The sequence below is a fragment of the Trachurus trachurus genome (assembly GCF_905171665.1).
Source record: "Trachurus trachurus genome assembly, chromosome: 17".
In the NCBI taxonomy this organism is placed as follows: domain Eukaryota; kingdom Metazoa; phylum Chordata; class Actinopteri; order Carangiformes; family Carangidae; genus Trachurus; species Trachurus trachurus.
In genome coordinates this window covers 23828635-23850018 of record NC_139900.1, presented here as the reverse complement: position 1 = coordinate 23850018, position 21384 = coordinate 23828635, and the positions used below count along the sequence as shown (strand labels likewise).

The window sequence follows — 21384 nt, the reverse complement described above, 5'->3', positions numbered from 1 at the left end:
GGTAGATCACATGGATTTTTGAGGTTTGCTTTGGATTACTGTGAACCACTTTCAGTGTCATCATCACATTGACTGACTGTTGCCATCAAGAATCTTCTTCGCTCCATCAGTGTGTTGTGTCCTGTGTCAATAACAGCCACACAACCAACCTCAAAGAAATACTCCCACCCTCATTACCGTTCATTACGTCAAATGCTGATCTTTTTTTTTATTGCCAGAAACATCTCTGTGATTGTGGCCAAAAAGCTCATTGTTAATTTCATCTGCATCACGACTCCTGTGTCAGCTAAACCTTTCAGTGCAGCTCCTTTGCAGTCTTGTAAGTTTTCTTCTCTGCCAATGTGCAGCGTTATCTGAAAGTTTTCTTGCTGTACTAGATCTTGTCTTCACTCGCACAATTCCCTTTGGCAAGATTGGAATTACAGGAAGCACTTAGATATCTTTTTATAGTCTATCCTGCTTTGTAGCATCAATTATCGTTATCTCAGACCCAAGTCAGTAACTTAGAGGTTAGAGGCTGAAATTTTTTTTTGCATGTGTGCCATGATAGAAGAAATTAATTCAATGCATTTGTTAGAGCTATCAAGTTCCACCAACAATTATTGTCCAGCTGCAACTAGGACTGCCATGGTGGTTTACAGTGACTTCTGTTGAGGTATTTTTTGCATGTGTTGTGACTTTTGCCACCGTACAATAGGGCACCCTTAGTATAATTATGTTTAACAGGTAGTGTTTATCACTGTAGCAGTCATAGATTAGTGTGCTTCTGTTAGTACTGCTCTTGTCTTGGATGAATGAAAAAAATGGACACAATCCATGCTCTAAAAGTTATTGAGACTATTTCACTCAAAACTACACATCTGGCACTAGAAGGAAAAGCCATCAACATCCGTAGTAATCATTGTCATGAATGAATAAATTCCAAACCAACACATTAACTCAACATCGCCTGCTCAGTGAAAGCAAGTTTGTTGAATTCATTTGACCTACATGATACAAAGCAAAATACTGATATGGATCCAGGAGGGGGTGTGCAGAATGACACTACAGTACATTTTTCATTATATTCAAGCAGATGAAAGTAGAGGCCGACTCCTGGAGGCCGCCCACTATCTGTGTCAGCAGCAACTGCAGTGGAGTTGCAGGGTGTCGTGTCTGGATGTGGGTGGGTAATGGCTGATATTCTTCATATTTGCCAGCTTATCTGCAGAGTTGCATCAAGCCGCTGCTATAAGCACACACAGTTGAGCTTAATGTGAGCTGACCCTTTTTAATGACCACAGCTGGTGTATCTCCAACCACAACAGACATCACCCTAACAAAAGACCTTCTGCATGCCCACATCCCATTTTCTCAAGGCGTTATAAATAGCGACGAGGAAAACATTTTGAAAAGGTCAGCCCAGGAAGTGGTGCTGCTTATCATTATCTCAGAGTAGAGACATACTTTGGTGCAAATCACCCCTGCACACATTCCAGCAATTAGTAAGTCACACCAAATGCACTGGACATACCATAACACCACACGGCATTTGAAAAAGGGTATTTAATTCCACAAGGAGAAACACTGATGTAAGTGCACTTTCATTTTTTAGCACACTTCATGTGAACGGACGAAAATCTGATATGGATTGATAGATACAGGAGACAGATTGTGAGTGCAAGAGAGTGGGAAAGAGGTGACCAGCTTCGGGGAAAAGAAGGGAGGAAGGTGAGTGAGAGAGAGGAGGAGGGAGAACAGAGGGCCAGGAAGAGATTAATCGATTTTGGAAAGCGCTCAAAGACACGTCCCCAATTCCGTGATTCAAAGACTTGGCTCACGGTCAGCATGGTGAGGCTGGTGTGACAGCTGGCCACAAGAATAGGAAGGGAGCAGAAGCGTCCTAAACACCCCCCCCCCCCCCCCCCCCCCCTCCTCTGAATGGAACTTAAGGACTTTCGACGCAATTTGTGTGAAGGGTGACGCAGCAGTTTATGGCTGCAGCAGTACGGCATTAATAAATAATACTTACAGTATGAGACATCTACATCTTTAAGCAGCAGAGACAAAACTGTAGCAGCACCAGCACATGGTGACATGTTTCCCACTGAGACACAACTACACCTAATCAAACTGTTCCTCAATCAAAGTATGACTAAAATCATGCCATGTATTGTATGCAAAGCATCAAAGTCAATCAAACTATATACAATCGTATTGAAACGAGAGGAAATCAGGCTGTGATACATGCTCATTTTTAAACCCATGTGTAATTTACAGTTTTAGTGTCCTTGCAAGGACAGCAATGTTTTCGATTTTTCACAATATAAAAAAAAGGGTGTTAGCATGTGCAGACAGATTTGGCAAACAAGCGTTTTTCTCTATAGATCGTCGTTAGATAACAGATAAAACCACCATGTCCATGTCGCCACAAATTCAAAAACACAGACACAACCACAGTGTAACAAGCCAAGCAAGTGGCATTGGCACCGACTCAGGAGGCCAAACGTACGTCGGTACGACAATCATCAGACTGACACACGCACACACACAGTATGCAACATATACATAACAGACGGCTGAGAGAGAGAGACAGAGCCTGAAACACCACAGTGTTTAAGTTGTCTGACTGGTTTTGATGATGCTGCATTGTGAAGACATTCTTACCTACAAGTTTGTTTGTTTCTATCTGTTCTGTCCTTTTCCAAATTACAGCGAGTAATGTCCGGTGTAGCAGTGTGGAGCTCATGAATATTTAATCTCTGACTGATGTGACACATTTGCTCGCAGGCCAAAATGTCAATTTAGTCAATTCCGACCTCCTACCTGTTAAACAATGCCATGATTAATGTCCTATCTACAAACGCCTGAAGTACGATGGTGAACATGGTAAACATTATATCAACATCATGCTTAATTTCTTGTCATGTGTCTGTAGGTTATTATGATCATTACTTGTTATAGTTTAGTATTATATCATAGTATATTACTATATACTATATGAGAAGGTATGAGAATTGCCATGAAGCGCTTGCTTGCTATATCAGTCATTGGTGATTCTACATAACAAATTATAAAATTTGATCAGATTAAGTTTATTTTTATGATGATTAAAGTCATAATTGAGTTATATTAAACTTTAATGGGGATATTTGTACGTTTTCTGCTGGGAGTAAGTGATGAGGTAATTGTGGCTTGACATGAGCTTTGGCCATTGTAGCGTTTAGACGAGACAAGAGGATATAACGCTCTCTGAGCAGCTCTGTCTTCTGAGAAGACTGGAGGTTACATTAATGGGGGCTGGCCTGGGCTAGCTGGTTAGCGTGCCACCTTCAGTAGTCAAAAAGACTTGATCGTCATCGTTGGTGTGACTCCTCACTGCTGGAGACAGCTGTAAGTGAGTACAGGAATGAAAACTGATGCTGCATTTGCAACATTTCTTCTAGACGGGTAAGTAAACAGCTCCTTAATGCTAACGTTAGCTACGTAGCAATAGTAGACAAAAAAGCATTTCTGAGGCTTAAATGTTTCATTTCAATTCAATTTTCAGCATGAGTTCCACGACTCATACAGGCGGGACATCTTCTCAGTGCACAGGAAGTGATCAATCAAACCTTGAAGGTAAAATTGAAAACCTTCACGACACCAGTGGTGAGCGAGTGCTCTGTCCAGCCACCAGCCACAAATGGACTTATACCTGCAAAGGATGCTGTTGACTTATACCACAATATATGATTTCTGTGTGATGAAGTTCTTCAGAATCAGAATTTCACTTGTTTCTCACTGGGCTGGTGCGTAAGTGCAAAGTTTTAACAGCACCGCTACACAGCCATCTCATCCCCTAAGCAGTCCGCCAGACTCTCTGCGTTCAGCACATTTATGAGTCGGGCTGCGCCTTCTCCTCCCACACCCTCGCCCTGTCCCCAGCTGTCCCGATCATCACTCTCATCTGTGTTGGATTCGTACTCTGATCCAATCCCGGACTCCCTAAACCGTAGCAGCTCCAGGGCTCCGAGGACCTGCTCCCCCAGCAGGGAGCTCTCATCGGGGGCTCCGTCGCTTGGAGTCTCCCCCGTGTCCTGGCCCTGCTCTTGGCCGTCCGGTCCCCGGGAGGAGAAGCGAAAGCACTCGAGTCGAACCCCGCTGCCGTTGAGCCCCAGAGGGCTGGGGTCGGTGCTCATGATGCCTGGAGAGCACGGCCCGGGGAGGGCGGAGACCCAGGCACTGTCACTGATCTGGAGCTGGGACGGAGCTGCTGAAGGGCCAGTAGATGATGAAGGAGTGAGGGGTTCACGGGGAGCGTTGGGGGGCTTGGCACGGAAAGTAATCTCCAGGAGACTGTCCTGGGAGCCCACTGAGGAAAAACGAAAGTTAGAAACATGTAAGTAGAATAAATTAAATCACAGAAATAATTTCAGTTATCAGCTGTAAACAGAGAGGTCTGATCAAAGCAGATGAGATTATGTTGAGTGGGATGATGTATGTGCTGACAGGATTTGATAATTCATGACTATGAGGCAGCACACTGCCACTGGCTAAATGCAGGGAGGGGAGAGCAGAGAGAAGTACTGAATCCTCTGAGAGGGCTGCCATGGGATAATTAATTATGTGCCAGAAGTGGATGAGAGAAGGAGGCATAAAGACAGGAAAGGGAAAGAGGCAAAGGAACTGATTAAGGGAAAATAAATGAAGGGTGAAAGAGAATTACTTTAAAGTGGAAATTTGTAAAGGAGAAAATGGAAATGAGGGAAGATTCAAAGCAATCAAAGGAAATAAGATATACTGTATACAGTGTAAATGGGAAAGGAAACAGAGGGTAAGAATTTAAGTGGTTGTTCCACCCACTGGATGTTAACTGGCCGGCAGCTTTGAGCTCCAGCTCCTGGATCTGTTTGACCAGCAGGGAGATGTGCTGCAGCAGGTCAGTGTTCTGCTGCAGGAGCCTCTGCACTCGGGTTTGGGCTTCGGTCCGTGCGCACACCTCCACTGAGAGCTGCTCCTGGAGCACATGAACCTGAACAGACCCCAACACACACATGCACACTGTAATGAGTAATGATACACACGGAAATAATTAAATTTCATTATCACTTCTTAGTTGTTTTTTTTTTTTTGCTGTTGCATCATGAATTAACTTCAGTCAATAAGATTTACATAAGCAGGATCAGATAAGAAACTCTAATGTTTTCCTCAAATCTTCAACATCCTTAAAATGACAGCTCAGGCTCAATTTAATTTAGTTTGATAAGAAACCATTTAAAAGTGCATTTATAAGTTCAGATGAAAGAGATAAGGAGAGACCTGAAATACTGTGTCACATCCTATTTTACACACCACTGACTGAAAATGGAAAAAGCGGATCATTCCAATTATTCTCCCCCAGATTAGATGAAACTGTGAATCCTGTGCATTTTTTTGATTGCTGGATTTTAGTTTTGTAATTTGCTTTGTAAATGGTTGAGGGCGTCAGGCAGGGAGCAAAGATGCTTTTAAAACATTGTTCATTTTCAGTTAAAACTTGACTATGAGTAGATCTGATTGATATTGGGTGTATGATACGTTTTATGTTCTTGCATACGTCTCAACTTGAGCTTCTAAAAGTTTTAATAATAAAATTAAGTGATCATAGTAAAGAGTTTCATTTCTGATACAAATATACTGTATGTGGAAAGTGTTAACTTTCCAGTTAAAAGAAAGAAAAACAAATCACTGTCCGCTCTCGTCAGTACCTGTGCTGAAGCTGCCAGTGCCTGCTGCTCCTGCTGTTGCAGTTGTTTCTGAAGGAGCTGGACCTGGTGCTCCGCAGAGCAGGGAGCCTCGGCAGCCAACTGACCCGAAACAGAGGCTCCGAGGATGGGAGAGCTCAGCAGAAGAGATGGGTCATCGGACACCTGGGGCAGAGATGACATCCAGTTGGATCTTTCTATTCTGACGGCAGTATGAACCAGTAGCAAGACAGACATTTTTATTCCTTCAAAAGTCAACACACGTCCTGGTAACCTCAGTTATCACAGCCACCACGAACACATCCACACAATCCATAGAAAGGTCATGTTTCATCCAAGGAAAACACTAGAAACAGCAGTGACGGCTGTGAACTTGATAGCTACTATACGTATGTAGAGTGCAGTAGAAAACCTCCACAGCAGCGGGTAATGCTGCCGAAACAACAGAAATCTTGCGTATTTGCACTTTAAATAAAGTAAGCGGAAGATACGCTATCACAGCCAGAGAACATATGGCTGTGGACTGGCTGTAGGAGATAAAACGAAAAGTTAAATACAGGGTATGATAGCCAACAATCCTAATAATGGAGTGAAAGTGGAAAGAAAAACATATGAAGTGTGTGTAGAAACATGTCTAGGGAGATGATTTAATAGCCTTTCAACCAGCCTGAGCTCCTCAAGAGGGGAACTGAAAAGAGAAGCTGCACTCAGTCTCATAATGTACAAATATTGTGTACTCTCTTTGCCCATTGTTGCTGGACAGGATGAACTGCCGTGGGCTTTTAAAGCAAGCAAGATCAATGCTACATCCACCATGTCAAGATGTATAAATACAGAAAAAAATGAAAAGAGGCAGCTATATTTCACACCAAATGAAGATCAATAAGAAACCATGGTTGCTCTATTGTGGCTGCCCCTGATGGAGGATTCTGTATTTGGTATTTGCTTCTGTGATGGATTTCTACTTAAATTTAAAGGTGAACTGAGAGATGAGAGCTTGGTGTTTAATTTTCAGTGGCTGACACCAAAGCAGGTCATTTACTGACATTTTACACCTATAAATCATTTTCTGGCGCACTGTATAACGTGAAGATAGAAATACAGTATCTTGAATTAACTACACACTCATAGAAATGTATCCAAGGGACATATAGTTAATGTATTAGCTATCAGTAGCCAATTAGCTATATCAACACTCATTTGTAGTGATTTTCAAGGCATCTGATCAATATAAGGCCGCGATTAAATCTCTGGTTCCTTATAGCTGCTTGAGCTAGTTGCTAACTTGGTGTGTCTGTTGTTTGGTGCAGGGCAGCAGTGAGCAGGCAGTTTTAGGGTGGGTGATAATTCTTTTTAGTGGCCTGGAGCTGCCCTTGGATATGTCCCTGTTTTAAACTGTGAATTTAAAACAGATCGGAGGGAAAGACAGGCAGGAGAACAGACAGGCAGACAACTATTGTTATGCTTGTTTTGGCCAACGGAGGCCTAATGGTCTGTTGACTGGACTCTTAATGACTAAAGGAATACACGTAATCAAGACAACCAGATTTTATGTCACCACTAGTTTGCTGTTTTTCTGTTGATGTTTTCATGTAATCTGAATTTGGTTCCTCAAATATCAACCAGACAGCTAGAAACCCTGCTAATCACTTTAGTTTAGCACAACGATCACCATGACCATGAAACATGAAACTCCTCTTTCATAGATACAAACCTTGGATATTTTAATGAAAATTTTGACAGTGGAAATGTTTTCATAAGTATCTTGTGTCACGGGTTGTTGATCTTAAAGATTCAAACTGTGAGAAAGAAAATCAGTGGTGCAGTTTTTCAATAACTCACATATAGGGAGACATGGTTCCTTCTGTGCAGCAAAACCTAAACTGACAGAGCTGGGTCAAAGCAGCCACCTTTTAAAGGTATAGCTCCTCCCACCGAGCCTGATATTTACCCAGAAATAGTAATCAATACATAGGCTGTATTCAAAATCTGGACTCATTTCACCCTTGTGAGTTAATTAATACAAACAATGAGTCAGAGTTTACAGCGGCATGCATTTTACCTTAGCAATGGGAAATTGACTACTCTTATAAAGCAGTTTTGTTATGTTTTATTTTGTTGTAGGCTAATTTACACCACAGGCCATGTTCTCCCACTCATATTGTATGTTTGAGCTGCTAGTTGGTTTGACCAACTGTGAATTATGACTCATAATTACGTTGGACTGCTGCTGTAGGAAGAACAACCTTGAGGAACACCTTATCCGTCATGTCTGAGATGGGGGATCAATATGATTGACACACTTGTCAATGTAACTGTGAAGGACACTCCACCTTCTAATTACTCATGCCCAACAAAGAAAGTGTGTGTGAGAGCTGAACATGTGAAATATTGTGGTTTTATTGTGGCAGAAAAAAAAGGAAACAAATTTCCTCGTTCTCATTTAACCACGTAATTGGGCGTAGTATGCATTCATTTCAAACAAATTAACTCCTCACCAGAACGACGCTCGTTCTCTCTCTCTCTCTCTCTCTCTCTCTCTCTCTCTCTCTCTCTCTCTCTCTCTCTCTCTCTCTCTCTCTCTCTCTCGAGTAATAGAGCCGATGCCGTCACAGAGACTTGGTTGGAAAATGAGCTGACAGATATCAGAAATTGCTGCAGAGATAGCTGCTCGCTCGACATCGTAGGATTAGCAGAGCGGCACTGGTAAAGCTTGCTGTGTTTTATCGCTAAACCATCAATATCAATATTGAAGAGCCGTACGGAGCTTTTCTTCACAAACAAACCTTAAAGACATGATGCACTCACTATACTTTATGTTCCTCTGTGCTGTTTTCTGATCTTAAATTTTTTATGAAGCCAGACTTTCATCACACCTCATAGAATTATTCATTAAAAGGGTATTTCTGAATTTTCAGATCGATATTTCAAAAGTATGCTCTACTAAAATACATCCTCTGTTTTGGTAACTTGAACATTGTAACTTGAATGAATCAGTTTATGGGCATGGGAATGTTCTTAAAGGAGTATTATCGCAAAATTCGGCCACTAGATGGAGCCAGGCGGAGCTTATCAGATATAAACAAGTGGGCAGCTGTCAGAGAGAGAGAGCAGCCTCGTTTAGTCCCCCCCCTCCTTCTCCCTTCCCCCTCCTCCTCCCTCACCGCTGAATGAACGTGCAATCGCGGGAAAAAGAAAACTCGCTAGTGGAAGCGGCAGCTCTACGTCGCGCACAACCACAACAACGACAACAACAACTGACACGTCCTCCTCCTTAATAAAGCTGAGAGGACAGCTGAAGAAAGACACAGGGACGTGGAGACAAAGTGTTCTACCAGCGATTCAGTGACTGTGAGCAGCCTAACACTGCTACATTATTTACTGTTGCATATTTGTCCGGTTCGGAGGTCGGATTTGCGAGTTCCGAGTGCATTTTAACGCAGCAAGCGCCGGGCCGGCTTGGATCATAACAAAGACAAATGCTGCATTTGCCCCACGGACACTATACTGTTGGCGATTTTTTTTTGTAAATTTAGTTATGGCTCCCCCCGACCCATCTTTTGCATATGTCAGCTTATTTTATGCTATTACTGCTGTATTTGCGATAATGCTCCTTTAAGTAACTGGAATGAAAAAATGTATTTTCACAAAGTTAGGGGAAGAAACAGGTGAAAAGTGGGAACAAAGATAACACTATGTTCTGCATTTCCCATAATGCAACTCAGCAGCATCTTTCATTTAATCATGCATTGGCTATACCGCTGATCTGTGTAGGGTTACCGCGGTGCTGGAGCCAGTCCCAGCTGACACACAGTAGGGCGAGGGTGGGGCACCCCCTGGCAGGGCCGTTGCTAGGAATTCTGGGCCCCCTGAAAGAATACTAAAGTGGGCCCCTGCCCCCTGACTTTTCCACTTTTTTTCTTAGACTACGTACGTATTATCATTTTTTATTTAGCCTACTTTGTTTTGATGCTAATGCAGCATTACTATGAGTATTAGTCAGGGTCTTATGCAGAAAAAAATCAGTCATACAAAGATTAGACTACTGGGTTTTGTGGGCCCTACTGGGCGCTGGGCCCCTAGAATTATCATCACCTTTCTCCCCTATACAACGGCCCTGCCCCCTGGACAGGTCACCAGTCCATCACAGGGCCACATATAAAGACAAACAACCTCACACACTCACATTCACAGCGATCAGTATTTTACCATTCAACCCAGTGTGCATGTCTGTGGGTTGTGGGACATAAAGACCCCAGATGCCTGGTGGTGAATGTCTTTCTTAAGCCACAACTCTGGTTTTAAGGCACTTTGCCTTATAAATGTGTCAAGACTGAAAACATCTCTATGATCACTTGTCATGAGGAGTACTTTAAACCTGATGTCTATTTTCAGTAACGTGGTGCTTTTGGACAATAACTCACAGGCTGCTGCCTCTAAACATTTGCCATTTAGAAGTCCCCTGTGAAAATAATGGAAGTTGAGCGCACAAAATAAATGTTGTGAAAAACCTGTTTAGAGCTTTGAAAATGCCATTTTTCACTATGTCCCCAGACTCCATAAATCAAATGAATAATTTATTAAATGAGACAATAAATGGCAGATTAATTGATAATGACAAATACTCAGATGCCGCCCTGTGATTCAGCATCCATACATCACACTTTGCAGCGGTCACTTCATCTTTGCTGGGTTTATACAAACCCCTGTTTCTAATGGAGTGGGAAGAATGCAGAGCTCTGAATAAGTGGCGCTGAAAGTTCAAGGACCCCTTTTACTTTACCTTTCCATTGTCACCGAGCACCTCGTCCTTTTTGCTCTTCTCCACGTCTGACGAAGACGCGCACTCGATGCTCTCCTCTGTAGTGGCTTCAAGGTCTGTTTCTTCTGACAATGCAAACCTCTTCTTCGCTGCAAAGAGACCAGATACATACATGAGGGTGGTTTTCATGCTGCTTTTACTTTGTGCTACTGTATATATATAGTCTGCAAAACATCTAAAGGCCGTTGACAGCAGCTGCAGTGGCCAAGAACTGGCTGGAGCCCCACATAAGCAAGGTCTTTGATCAATGGCCTGCACGATTCACTAGAACCAATCTGTGGCTGCGGCATGGCGAGCTGCTTGGAAAACTATCCGCGGTGGATAATGACATCTTTTCTCGGAGAGGTGTGCTCAGTCGCCGCTGTTTGTCTCTGCAGGCGCTCAGGTTTTTTTTTTTTTGTTTGTGTGAGAGATAAAGCAAGAAGGAGAGGGGAAGAGAAGGCCAGGGGAGTTGGTGTGTTGTTGTGGGAGAAGAACAAAAGGAGAGCGAGTTTATGTGTGTGACAGAAGGAGAACGGGAAGGAGAAAGACAGGAGGGAGGAGGGGGGGGGGGGGAATGGATATGTGGATGCAATTTTGTGAGAGTGTGTTTGTGTGTGTGCAGAAGAGTGTGAGTCACCTGGCACTGCCTCCGACTCTTCAGCCTTCCCCTCCTCATCCTCCTGGTCATCGCTTTTCTGCTGCAGGGTCAGCTGGTGACACACATCAAACGCCTGACCCACTGTCCGCACGATCCGCATGGCCTGAGACTGTGAGGGAGGGAGGACATAGAGAACAAGTCAGTGTGTGTGCATGTGTGTGTGTGTGTGTTTTTGTGACAGAGAGCAGGGGTGGGGTGGGGGGAAGCAGCAGGAGCACAGAAAGGAGAGATGCAAAAAAAATGAAGGGACACAGTAGGGGAGAAAATGAGGTGCCAGAGGAGTTGCGCAGGAAGGAAAGTGGATTGGCAGCTCGAGTGTATGAGTGCGTGCGAGTGTGCGCAGGTAACGACAACAGCACACAAGAAAAGAAATGAAATGGAACGTGTTGGAACAAAATGGGAAGTGAAAAATGAAGACGGAAGGGAACAAGAGAGAAGATGGAGACCTCATTCAAATCTGGAGATATTACAGACACAGAGCTTTGTCTGTTTGGTCCTCGTCTATCTGCTCTGCATGCACTGTGCTGTCACAGTGATTGACTGGAGGCAGGTAACTTTGAAGGCAAAAGGGAGCGAGGATTAAGTCTGTGGTTACTGCAGGAGGCTCGGTGGGTGTTTGTGTAACATCAGGTCATCAATCAAGGACAGTTTCATTTGCAATAACTCAAAAAAAAAAATTCCCACTCACACATGCACATCCCTTCTTTTCACAAAAAGCTTTACATAAATCCAGTTTGTCCCAGAGACTTGTGAGAGATGTTCCTGTGAGTCAGATAGATGCCTGATAAACAACATTATCACACTCACAGAGAGGTGAGACACAATCTTATGTACATTTGGTTTCAAAAAGTGTACTGTGTGCATAGGAAAAACACTTTATCATTTTCTTGCCAAGATTTTGATTTTATCTTTGATATTTGTCCTAGAAAATGTAACTTCAATACAGTATCCAACATCTTTTATCACAGTTTTTGGTCTCCTCATGGGGTAAACATTGGGTTTTTTTTAGATGCTGAAGCTCCACTGTGTTCAGTAGCTGGGTGCTAACAGTGTTGGATGTTCAGTGTGGAGCAGGTTAGTGTCTAATGCATTAGAGCTTTTTGCTGAAAACAGCTGCCTGACGTTGAGGTGGACTAATAGCTGACCACTCTCCAACGGTCAGCTCTAAGTACCTGGCTTTAAAATGTTTCTCTATGACCCCTTGTGATCGGATCCCAATCTGCTGGTTTATACACAAATAGTCTGGCATGGGTCTGTTGTCAATATGTGTGAGTGTGGGCAAGAGAAGTGGCCGTGGACACGTTTCCACTCACACTGCCCACAGAGTGGACACATGTGACCTGGTCCACCTGTTAATGTGGTGACCAGTGAATCATCCTCAGCGCATCTTGGTATTGTTCACACCTGAACTTATAGCTGTCAACTTGTGATTGGATCAGAGATGGATATTAATTGTGAACAGGGCCAGTGACTCACTATAACAGTCACAGCAGAGGTGTGAATTATTTGCAGATTATGATAACAGTCAGTTCTTAAATTGTGGTGTTTTTAATCTGATCTGATCTTGAGTGTAAAATAATCGGTTACTATTTTTAATAATTGGTACTATCAGTAATTCTTATTAAAACGATTTCTCAAGCTTAGAAGCCAAATATAACTAAGTTGTAGATTTTTAGCTACTATGTCTTGTGAGTTATTAAAGGGATAGTTCACCCAAAATTCAAATTTCACTCATTATCTGCTCACCCTCATGTCGACTAAGGGCTGGGAGAATTTTCAGAGTCCTCTGTGCCTTCTCGCGCAGCAGTATTTGTCCATATAATGGTTGTGAATGGGGCTCACTTTTCTTCGTCCAAAAAGACACACCAAAAAACATCCAAATACCTCCATACTGCTCGTCTGTAATGTCCCTCTTGTATTGAAGCCCCGGCATGAGAAATTGTTCCGCCGGTCAGTGCACTGACACAGGAAGAGCAGTGAACTGAGACACTGGGAGCTTCTGCTACAAACAAGCTTAAAATATAGACTTATTTAATTTTTTTCGGAACAATTTCTCATGTCGGGGCTTCAATACAAGAGGGACATTACAGACGAGCACTATGGAGGTATTTGGATGTTTTTTGGTGTGTCTTTTTGGACGAAGAAAAGTGAGCCCCATTCACAACCATTATATGGACAAATACTGCTGTGTGGACCCCCCCCGTAACTCAGAGAAGGCACGGAGGATTCTGAAAATTCTCCCAGCCCTTAGTCGACATGAGGGTGAGTAGATAATGAGTGAAATTTGAATTTTGGGTTAACTATCTCTTTAACCTGAATATATTTGGGTTTGGGTTGTTTTTGACAAAACAAGAGATCTACAGACCCTCGCCTTAGGCTAAAGAGAATTGTGTTGGGCACTTCTCACTTTTTTCTACAAAAGAGAAATTGATGACAGAACATTCATATAGACTGAAAGTAAAAAATAATGCTTAGATAAAGCCTTCATATGATTTTTCAAGCTTTTACATGTGGATATCAGTGTTTCTTAAGCTGAACACACAGGCAAAGAAAATTCAGTGTTGCCCTCAGGACACCAACACTCCCCTGATCGATTTTAAGGCTTACTTTCCCCACTAAAGCCCTAATATGGAGTGCAGTGCTAGCGTCCTAAATCCACTGGAATTAAACTTTATCCACCACGCCCTTCCTCGCTCTCACAAAAGGTTAGTTGTTGTCTTTTCTATATTGAATGTCGAGCAGCATTGAAATACATTTATTGCTACCTGCCCCTGGAGGATCATCCTGCCTTCAGGCGATCGGGCAAATATGTCAAGGAAACTCCAGCCTCCAGAGTAGTTCAATGGAGTGAAACAGAAACAGAATACAGAAGGTAAGCTATGAAATGAATTATTTTTGCTCTATTCATACAGAATTTAGTTTTTTTTTTTCATTGTCCAGTGAAAACGCTGGCCTTGATACACAATGGGCTCTGCTGACGTCTGAGCACTGCTGCTCTGCAACATGCAGCGATGAAAATAAATCAAATCTCCTCTTATCAGCTGGTCCATCTCCTCCTACTCAGCACACACGCAAGGTCTGCAACACCTAGATAAGGCTGTAAGGCCGCGGGGAGGTACTGAGGCAACACGAGCCGCGTCCCCAACCATGTGGTGGGTGTTTGGTTCGATGGAGGTGAAAATGTCTTGAAGTGGTGAGTGGAAAAAGCCCCTTGTCTTTTCTCTTCCCACCAGAATAATTAGTATGCAGCTCCTCTAAATCACTGTCTGTCTGGTATCCATAGTGAAGGGATGGGAGTCACCTCACTGACGCTCCGTCTTTGTCACAGAGGGGAAAAAAAAGTCTCTAATTGATATGCAGATATGTTGTAGGGAACATGCCTTTCATTTTCGTGAGCATTCTGCCACAGCACACAGGAGGGATCTGACTGTCAGATTAATTGTGTGGGGCTCCAGGAGAATTTCTACAAAGGCAGAGAGTATAAATATCACCAGTAGAAGCTCTGTACAGGGCGTGGATCTGAACACAAGGGATAGTGACTGACATACAGTATCTGGTCCTTATTTGTTTACAGTCAACTCAAAGGATAAAGCTGGAGATATTCTGTGTGTTGGTTAAAATCAATAAAACCCACAATAAGACCAAAACCAACAATGTGTTGATCTGTCTGTTAATACTTTGTGCAGTGGCGTGCACAGACTTCTTGAAGGGCAGGGGCGAAAAGAAAAAAAAGGGCACATACAGCACATCCTTGCCACTGAAGAGGCCACTTTAGCACCCATTTTGGCTCCTAAGAAGGCACACACAACACTGACTTTGTGTCTTTCCCGTCCTGTCTTGTTACTCAGTCTGAAGCACAGTCATTCGCTTGGGTTTGATGAGAAGATCAACACAACTCTTCTGTTTCTACCACTATGAATAAAGATGGGCGAAGCCTCTGTTGACTCACTCATATTTCTTTGGAGCGGCTTTGAAGCTCAGAGTGGGCTGCCGTTCCCCATCTTCTTCTTTTTTTAAAGGTATATTTCTTGGACTTTTAATATCTGTGTTATGATAGGACAGTATGAGAGATGAGGATGTCACTATGCCTCCATGGGCTGCACTCTACAGCGACAGCACCTGACCGGCTCCATCTTTGCAGTGCCTGATTCTGAGTGGCAATGATCTTCTCATCTAACAGGAAGTTTTCCAAAAATATTCGACTAATCATTCAACAATAGGCCAAGAAGATATACTCATTGAGCACTTTAATAGGAACACTTGTACACCTGCCAATCATGTGGCAGTGGTGCAATAAACCCATGCAGGTACAGTATAGGCTACGAACAACTGAGGCTGTGTTGAGAGCCAAAGTGGCCCTGTTCGGGGTTAGTATGATGTTCCTAATAAAGTCCTTGGTAATTGGTTGGGTTTTTAATAGCTTTTGGACCACAGTGGCGAACTATGGCACAGAGGCATATGCTACAGAATCTCAAGTATAGTGGCTGAACCTATTAGTGGCATTAGTTCTGTACCGCTCTCAGGTCATGAGGGAATCAACTGTACCTTCCTCTTTGACTTGAAAACATTGCAGCGGAAAATGTTGCTCTGTCCATCTCTCGCTATATAACTGAAGATCTTCAAGTCTTGAGCATCGTGTGAGACATAAAAGATCCTGTTGAGACAAGACATCAGGTTGATGGGTCTGGTTATTTGGCTTCTTTCTTCTTGATTTAATATCATCAGAGCATCCTACCTGTAGATGGGATCCTGTGTGATCAAGATGGTATTCTCATCCCACGACCACCCTTTCCTCTGTTACAACACAGAAACACAGACAGTGACAGTGACAGGGCTGTTTTGAAAGGACAAAGGCTATAATTAAATAATATTAGATTCTACATCACTGACCTTCTTCTTTTTGCGTACAATCACTTTGACAAAGTCGGTGGAAACAACAATGTTGACCTTCTTTTTCTTGATGTTCTTCAGTTTGAATTCGTACTGTGGAGGAGGAAGAATGATCACGTTAACATTCAAGGTAGGCTGTGAGAAAAAGAAAAACCCTCCAAAAGTTAAGTAGGTCTTCTAATTATGCTGCACGTTGTGTGTAGCATTAAATATCACATTGTCCCACTGAGACGGGGCTCTTTACACAGGAAAACTGATATATTGGAAAAAAGAGAGATGAAATGATGTAGACAGGAAGATATTTTTGACGATCTCCTCCTCAGGGGAATTGTGAGATTGAGTAAACACTGAGATACTGTGAGTTTCTGTTTCTGGAAGCTCTTTAAGCTTTCAAAGGCAGACTTCCCAGAGGGAGGCAGACATGTGTGGGACACTTTCATCCCTCTCCATGATTAATGCTCTAGCCTGTACCCTCTGCCTTCCACTGCAGGCGCACACTCCAGATCTAAGATCTAAGAACAACCAGGATTTATGTGAAATAACATGGGCCACTTTGAAAACACTAAGTCCAACATCAGATGATTAATTGATCAGATGAAGTTCTGTGAAATCACAAGTGTTCCTCGCCGAACGAGCCATTGCCCGCTCTGCACGACACGCTCGGATATTCTCTGTCATCTTTTCTTTGGTTTGTGTAAAAAATAACAACCCAGCGGCGCTTGTCTTTTATTTCCAGCGTGATTGCGACCGTCTCTTCGCTCTTTTTTCAGAATAAAAGACATCGGAACTGTTGTTATTACCCACATGACGAGTCGTATCTTGTGATTTTTCAGCGCTAACAAATCTGGAGGTTTGAGTCGACGTCTGTGACCTGTGTGTCACATTCAGCGAAGAATCGTGCTTCGCTGCAAGATTCAATGAGTCTGTCAGGTTTATGCTTTCTGTCATATGTCTCCTTCCAGTTCATCTGTCTTACTGATGCTATTCCATTTTTATTAGAGACGTTGTGTGTGTGGTCAGGTGAAGGACACCACCCCCTTGCTGTGTGTGTTATCCAGGCTAAAGCAGACACATGCAAACTGGGACAAGAGGACCATCCATCTACACACACACACACACACACACACACACACACACACACACACACACACACACACACACACACACACACACACACACATGCTGATGCTGCAGCTGCTGTCAGAAGTGGAACACAGGACGTGTTCGTGATGCATTTGCATTCACATCAGCCTCACACACTCAAACTCAACATTTCCCCTCCAGCACAAATCATGCTACAGGTTGTGTCAATTCATCTCTGGTCTTATCTCCTAAGCCACTGAAAGCACTTTAGGGCAAGTCAGCTTTTGAATATTCAGAGTCTGTCTTCCCCTCAGTAGCTGAGACTCTTAATTACTGTGCCATCTCACACCTCAGTGCCTGACTCTTTCACTGACTTGCCTTCATGTTATCTAGTCTAACATTTAATAATTCAATACCATGTTGTTTATTCCATTCATTTCATCTATTGTCACTTGATTTATTCTATTTTCTTTTTTCTCCTTTCGTTTATTTTCTGAACTTTTGCTTCAAAAGCTTGGTAATTCCTTTAGATAAGAGCTATTGTAGATAACACTGCGAATTAATGAAAACTTTTTGGTTTACAAAAGTTTAAAAATGAAAATGTCACAACCCCATTGATTTGGAGAATGGCAAGGTCTTCACACAGACGTGTTGTGCATTGTGTAAATACTTTAACTTTTTTTTCCATTTGAGCTTCTCTATTGAATGTGTTTGTCATCTACTCAAACCTGCAGGCAAACACTTTTATAATGTATGATTAGAAAAATACTAAAAGTCTGAAAATAAATAAACATGTGGATGAATGAATAAAACTCACTAAATCTTTTCCCGGCACTGTACTTAAAGGATCAGGATTAAGTTCTTCCTGGGTGTCACTGCGGATGTGGCACAATAACTTGGATGTTAGATTAGATATAACAGCTGACAAACAGCTAAATCCTCTCCTCCCTGTGCTCCTCTAACACTGCAGTCATGTGTAACGACAAGGCATGGCAAGGTTTCCAGTGGCCTTGTCTGGTCTAAATAAAGGGAGGCTCCAGAGACGTTGGTTTTTCTAATGGTATCACATAAACCTGTGTCTCTCCTCAGCCATAAAGATCCTGACTTGGCCTATGAATCCTTGCGTGATTTAAACCGCTACTGACAGCCCACTGAATCTGCCGAGTGTGTAGTTTTTTGCAGACTGGTGATTTACGATGGGAGGATGTTGAGGGGGGTAAGGACCCCTTGAGCACCGTGCACAAGGTGAGACATAAAAGACAAGAGAGAGAGAGAGTGTGCATTAATGTGCATGCACCAACACCAGCTGCTGGGTCGCTGTTAATGTGTCTAGGCTGCTGCGGTGGCAGTGGTCAGGTTCAGTGGTCTGGTTCAGGGTAGTTACATATTTAAATGTCTTACTCTGATTCTCCTCATTGCGGCGACTATCTCCATCCGACTGCCGGGGCGACCCACCTCCAAACTGCCAATGTACTGCAAAATGTGAGAGACAGAATCAAAGAATGGCCGTCTGAGGGAATGAATAGCACTGATTACCCCTGAGTGTTGAGCTGGCAGGTTTGTTTTTTTCCCCATTGTACTGGCTTTTTCATGCATTTCTCAAAACGATCCCTTCAGTGAGGACGATCTTAATGCACTCATGAGTGAAAGTATAAAACTTTCATTGACATAAATGTAAAAATGGACATTCTGCACTCATCACTTAGCTGTTGCAATATAGGGGAGATAATTTATGCCAGCATTCTTCTAGATGTCAATTAAACCAACACCACTGAGCCAGTAGCTAATGTCAGTATGTAAGGCTGCAGCACAATTATACATTCATCTGATCACCATTTTCTCAATGAATCGATAGTTTCACACTATAAAATACCAGAAAGTGATAGAATTGCACACAATCAATTTTGCAACGACTAAATAACATTTCCATTTCACTCTTATTTTGTCAGACACACAAACTTATGGCACATATGGCAAAAAAAGCAGCAAATCCTCACATTTGTAGAGGATGGAACCAGCAAATGTGTCAAAATTTAACCTGAAAACGACTGAAACGATTCAATGATTATCAGGTTAGTTTCCCAGTTGTCTTTTGATTGACTAATTGATTCATCGCTTTAGCTCTAAAACCTATTAATTCAGAAACAAGTCGTGCAAAGTAGAGAAAAATCCCACCCTCCTGTCACATCAGTGAACACCACCAACATCACATTTACGTAGGCTACAGCGATATTTGTTAACAGTAGCTGTGACATCGGTGGTCCTCACCATATTTGACACATCATGGTCCTCGAGCCTCCGTGCCACCCACAAACTACAAACTGGCTATCTGTTGCAGAGGGTCCTTACCTTTGCCTCGAAGCAGACCCCATGTTTGAACACCTCCTCGTTGTGCATGGGGATCCTCAAATCGTGCACGTCATCTACTAAATTGTACTTGGTTACCCCTGGCATCGCTTTCCCAAAGGCTAACTTGCTCCAGACTCTTTTCTGCTTTACGACCGCGCTAGAGACCTGCAGATATGCGCATCTCCTCCGGCGCTGCTCTGCTCCCCCCCCGCACTCTCACCGGAGAGCCGCGTCACTCCGGAGGTCATCCGGGTTGAGGCGCTCCGGTCGCGACGGATTGATTGGTTAACGGGGGGGCAACTAATGCGTTGATCGGTTACACTACTGACCCCCCCCTCCTCTTCTTCTCCGGTGTGAGGCACGGTGTAGGAGGAGAGAGACACACAGTATACGCGCTGCCGCCACCGACGCCGTCGCCGCCGGAGTCCCGATGACGCACGGATATCAACACGACCGATTTCCCCTCGGAGCACCGTGCCATCAATCTCGGACCTGGTTTCTCAGAGTAAAAGGGGGGGGATCGATACTCAGGCGGTGCGAGCCCTTAAACAGGGTGTAAGATCTAACAGATGAAGGCGGGCTCTGCTTGTGTGCACACTGTCAGCGGCTACAGCTGGTGTTTGGTTGTATGACATCTAGTGGCATCACAGGGGAAAAAGAAACAAACTCCCTAATCACTAGTACTGTCTCCCACTGGCCCCCAGGAGCCCCTAGGGGTTTCTTGGCTCCATCCTGTAAAATAATGATCAGTGTTGTATCAGTAATGTCAACTCAGGTATAGGCCATCAGAGCAGAGATGATGTTCCTATGGCAGAGGGAATGAAGGAAACATTGTGGTGTTGCACTGGGTGGACACACATGTGTACATAACACAATACAGCAGGGATAATAAGTATTGAACGTTTCAATATGGCTTTCCGTACCCTTTTACACATTTTTCTTCATGTGTTCAATACTTATTCCCTGTGTCATTTCACTTTATTTCTTTGTATGTGTGCATCATTGAGTTGTTACCGACATCTGGTGTCAGTGGGTTCTCTTCTGTGTTGTGGTCTCTGCATTTTGCTGGATCCATTAAAACAAGAAAGTGGTGAAGAAGTAGAGCTGTAAACAATGTTGCAATGTAGTATTTCAGGTCAAATAATATGAAAACAGCCCTGAGGTGTTTTAGATATAAAGATAAGATAAAGTATAAAAAAAGCTAATGGGCAACAATTTGGGTGAAGGATGAACTTAAATTCCTGAATTTTTAATGTCTTGTACATTTTTACTTGCTGTGAAACAGATACAGGTCTGCTCAAGGACTTTTGTACTGTATATTGCACATTGCTCCTCCTTGTCTGCTTTGTTCTTGAGGTATTTATAAGACATTGAATTGACTTCATGTTTACCTAGCAGTTTTTGAATAACAACAAATGAAGCTTTAAAGACAGCTTTGGCTCTGACATTTTACTGCATCTGTAACAAAGGCCTCTATGGATAACTGAGATCATCTACAGCTGCTTTGTTGAGGGTTCTCAGTAGGAAACGGTGATGCAGCCTTAGTCAGATATGGCCCAAAGCGGTGTGGACCCATACAGTAGATATCAGAGACCAGCTCACTGTCTTAAAAGAAAGCTCAAAACGATAAGCCTAAATTGTTGCACCACTCTGCATTTATGCACTGCTCAGCACTTCCTACAAGCATTGGCATTTTATTCTTTCTGTTTCAGCACTAAGGTTATTTTTGTTTATGATTTATTTAATGGTTATTCTATCTGATTTCAATGTAACAATGAAACACTTGCATGCCATGTCTTTGTTGTAAAGCATCATGTTAGATTTATTGTATGAAAGGTGCCACACAAAGTTTATTATTATTACAAAATACAAAATGTAAACAATGTTACAATATT

The 21384-nt window shown here is 42.9% G+C and overlaps 1 protein-coding gene across 1 annotated transcript; it reads right to left on the bottom strand.

Annotated features, from left to right (window-relative positions):
- Nucleotides 1–3800: 3800 nt before the first annotated feature.
- LOC311000752 (carboxyl-terminal PDZ ligand of neuronal nitric oxide synthase protein-like) lies at nt 3801–19594 on the bottom strand (the record flags this gene model as incomplete). Its single annotated transcript, XM_083991578.1, has 10 exons — nt 3801–4333; nt 4825–4993; nt 5709–5870; nt 10489–10616; nt 11147–11276; nt 15713–15821; nt 15903–15961; nt 16058–16150; nt 18542–18613; nt 19490–19594. 10 exons carry the CDS (start codon nt 19592–19594, stop codon nt 3801–3803), a joined length of 1560 nt encoding a protein of 519 aa, XP_083847704.1.
- Nucleotides 19595–21384: the final 1790 nt, after the last annotated feature.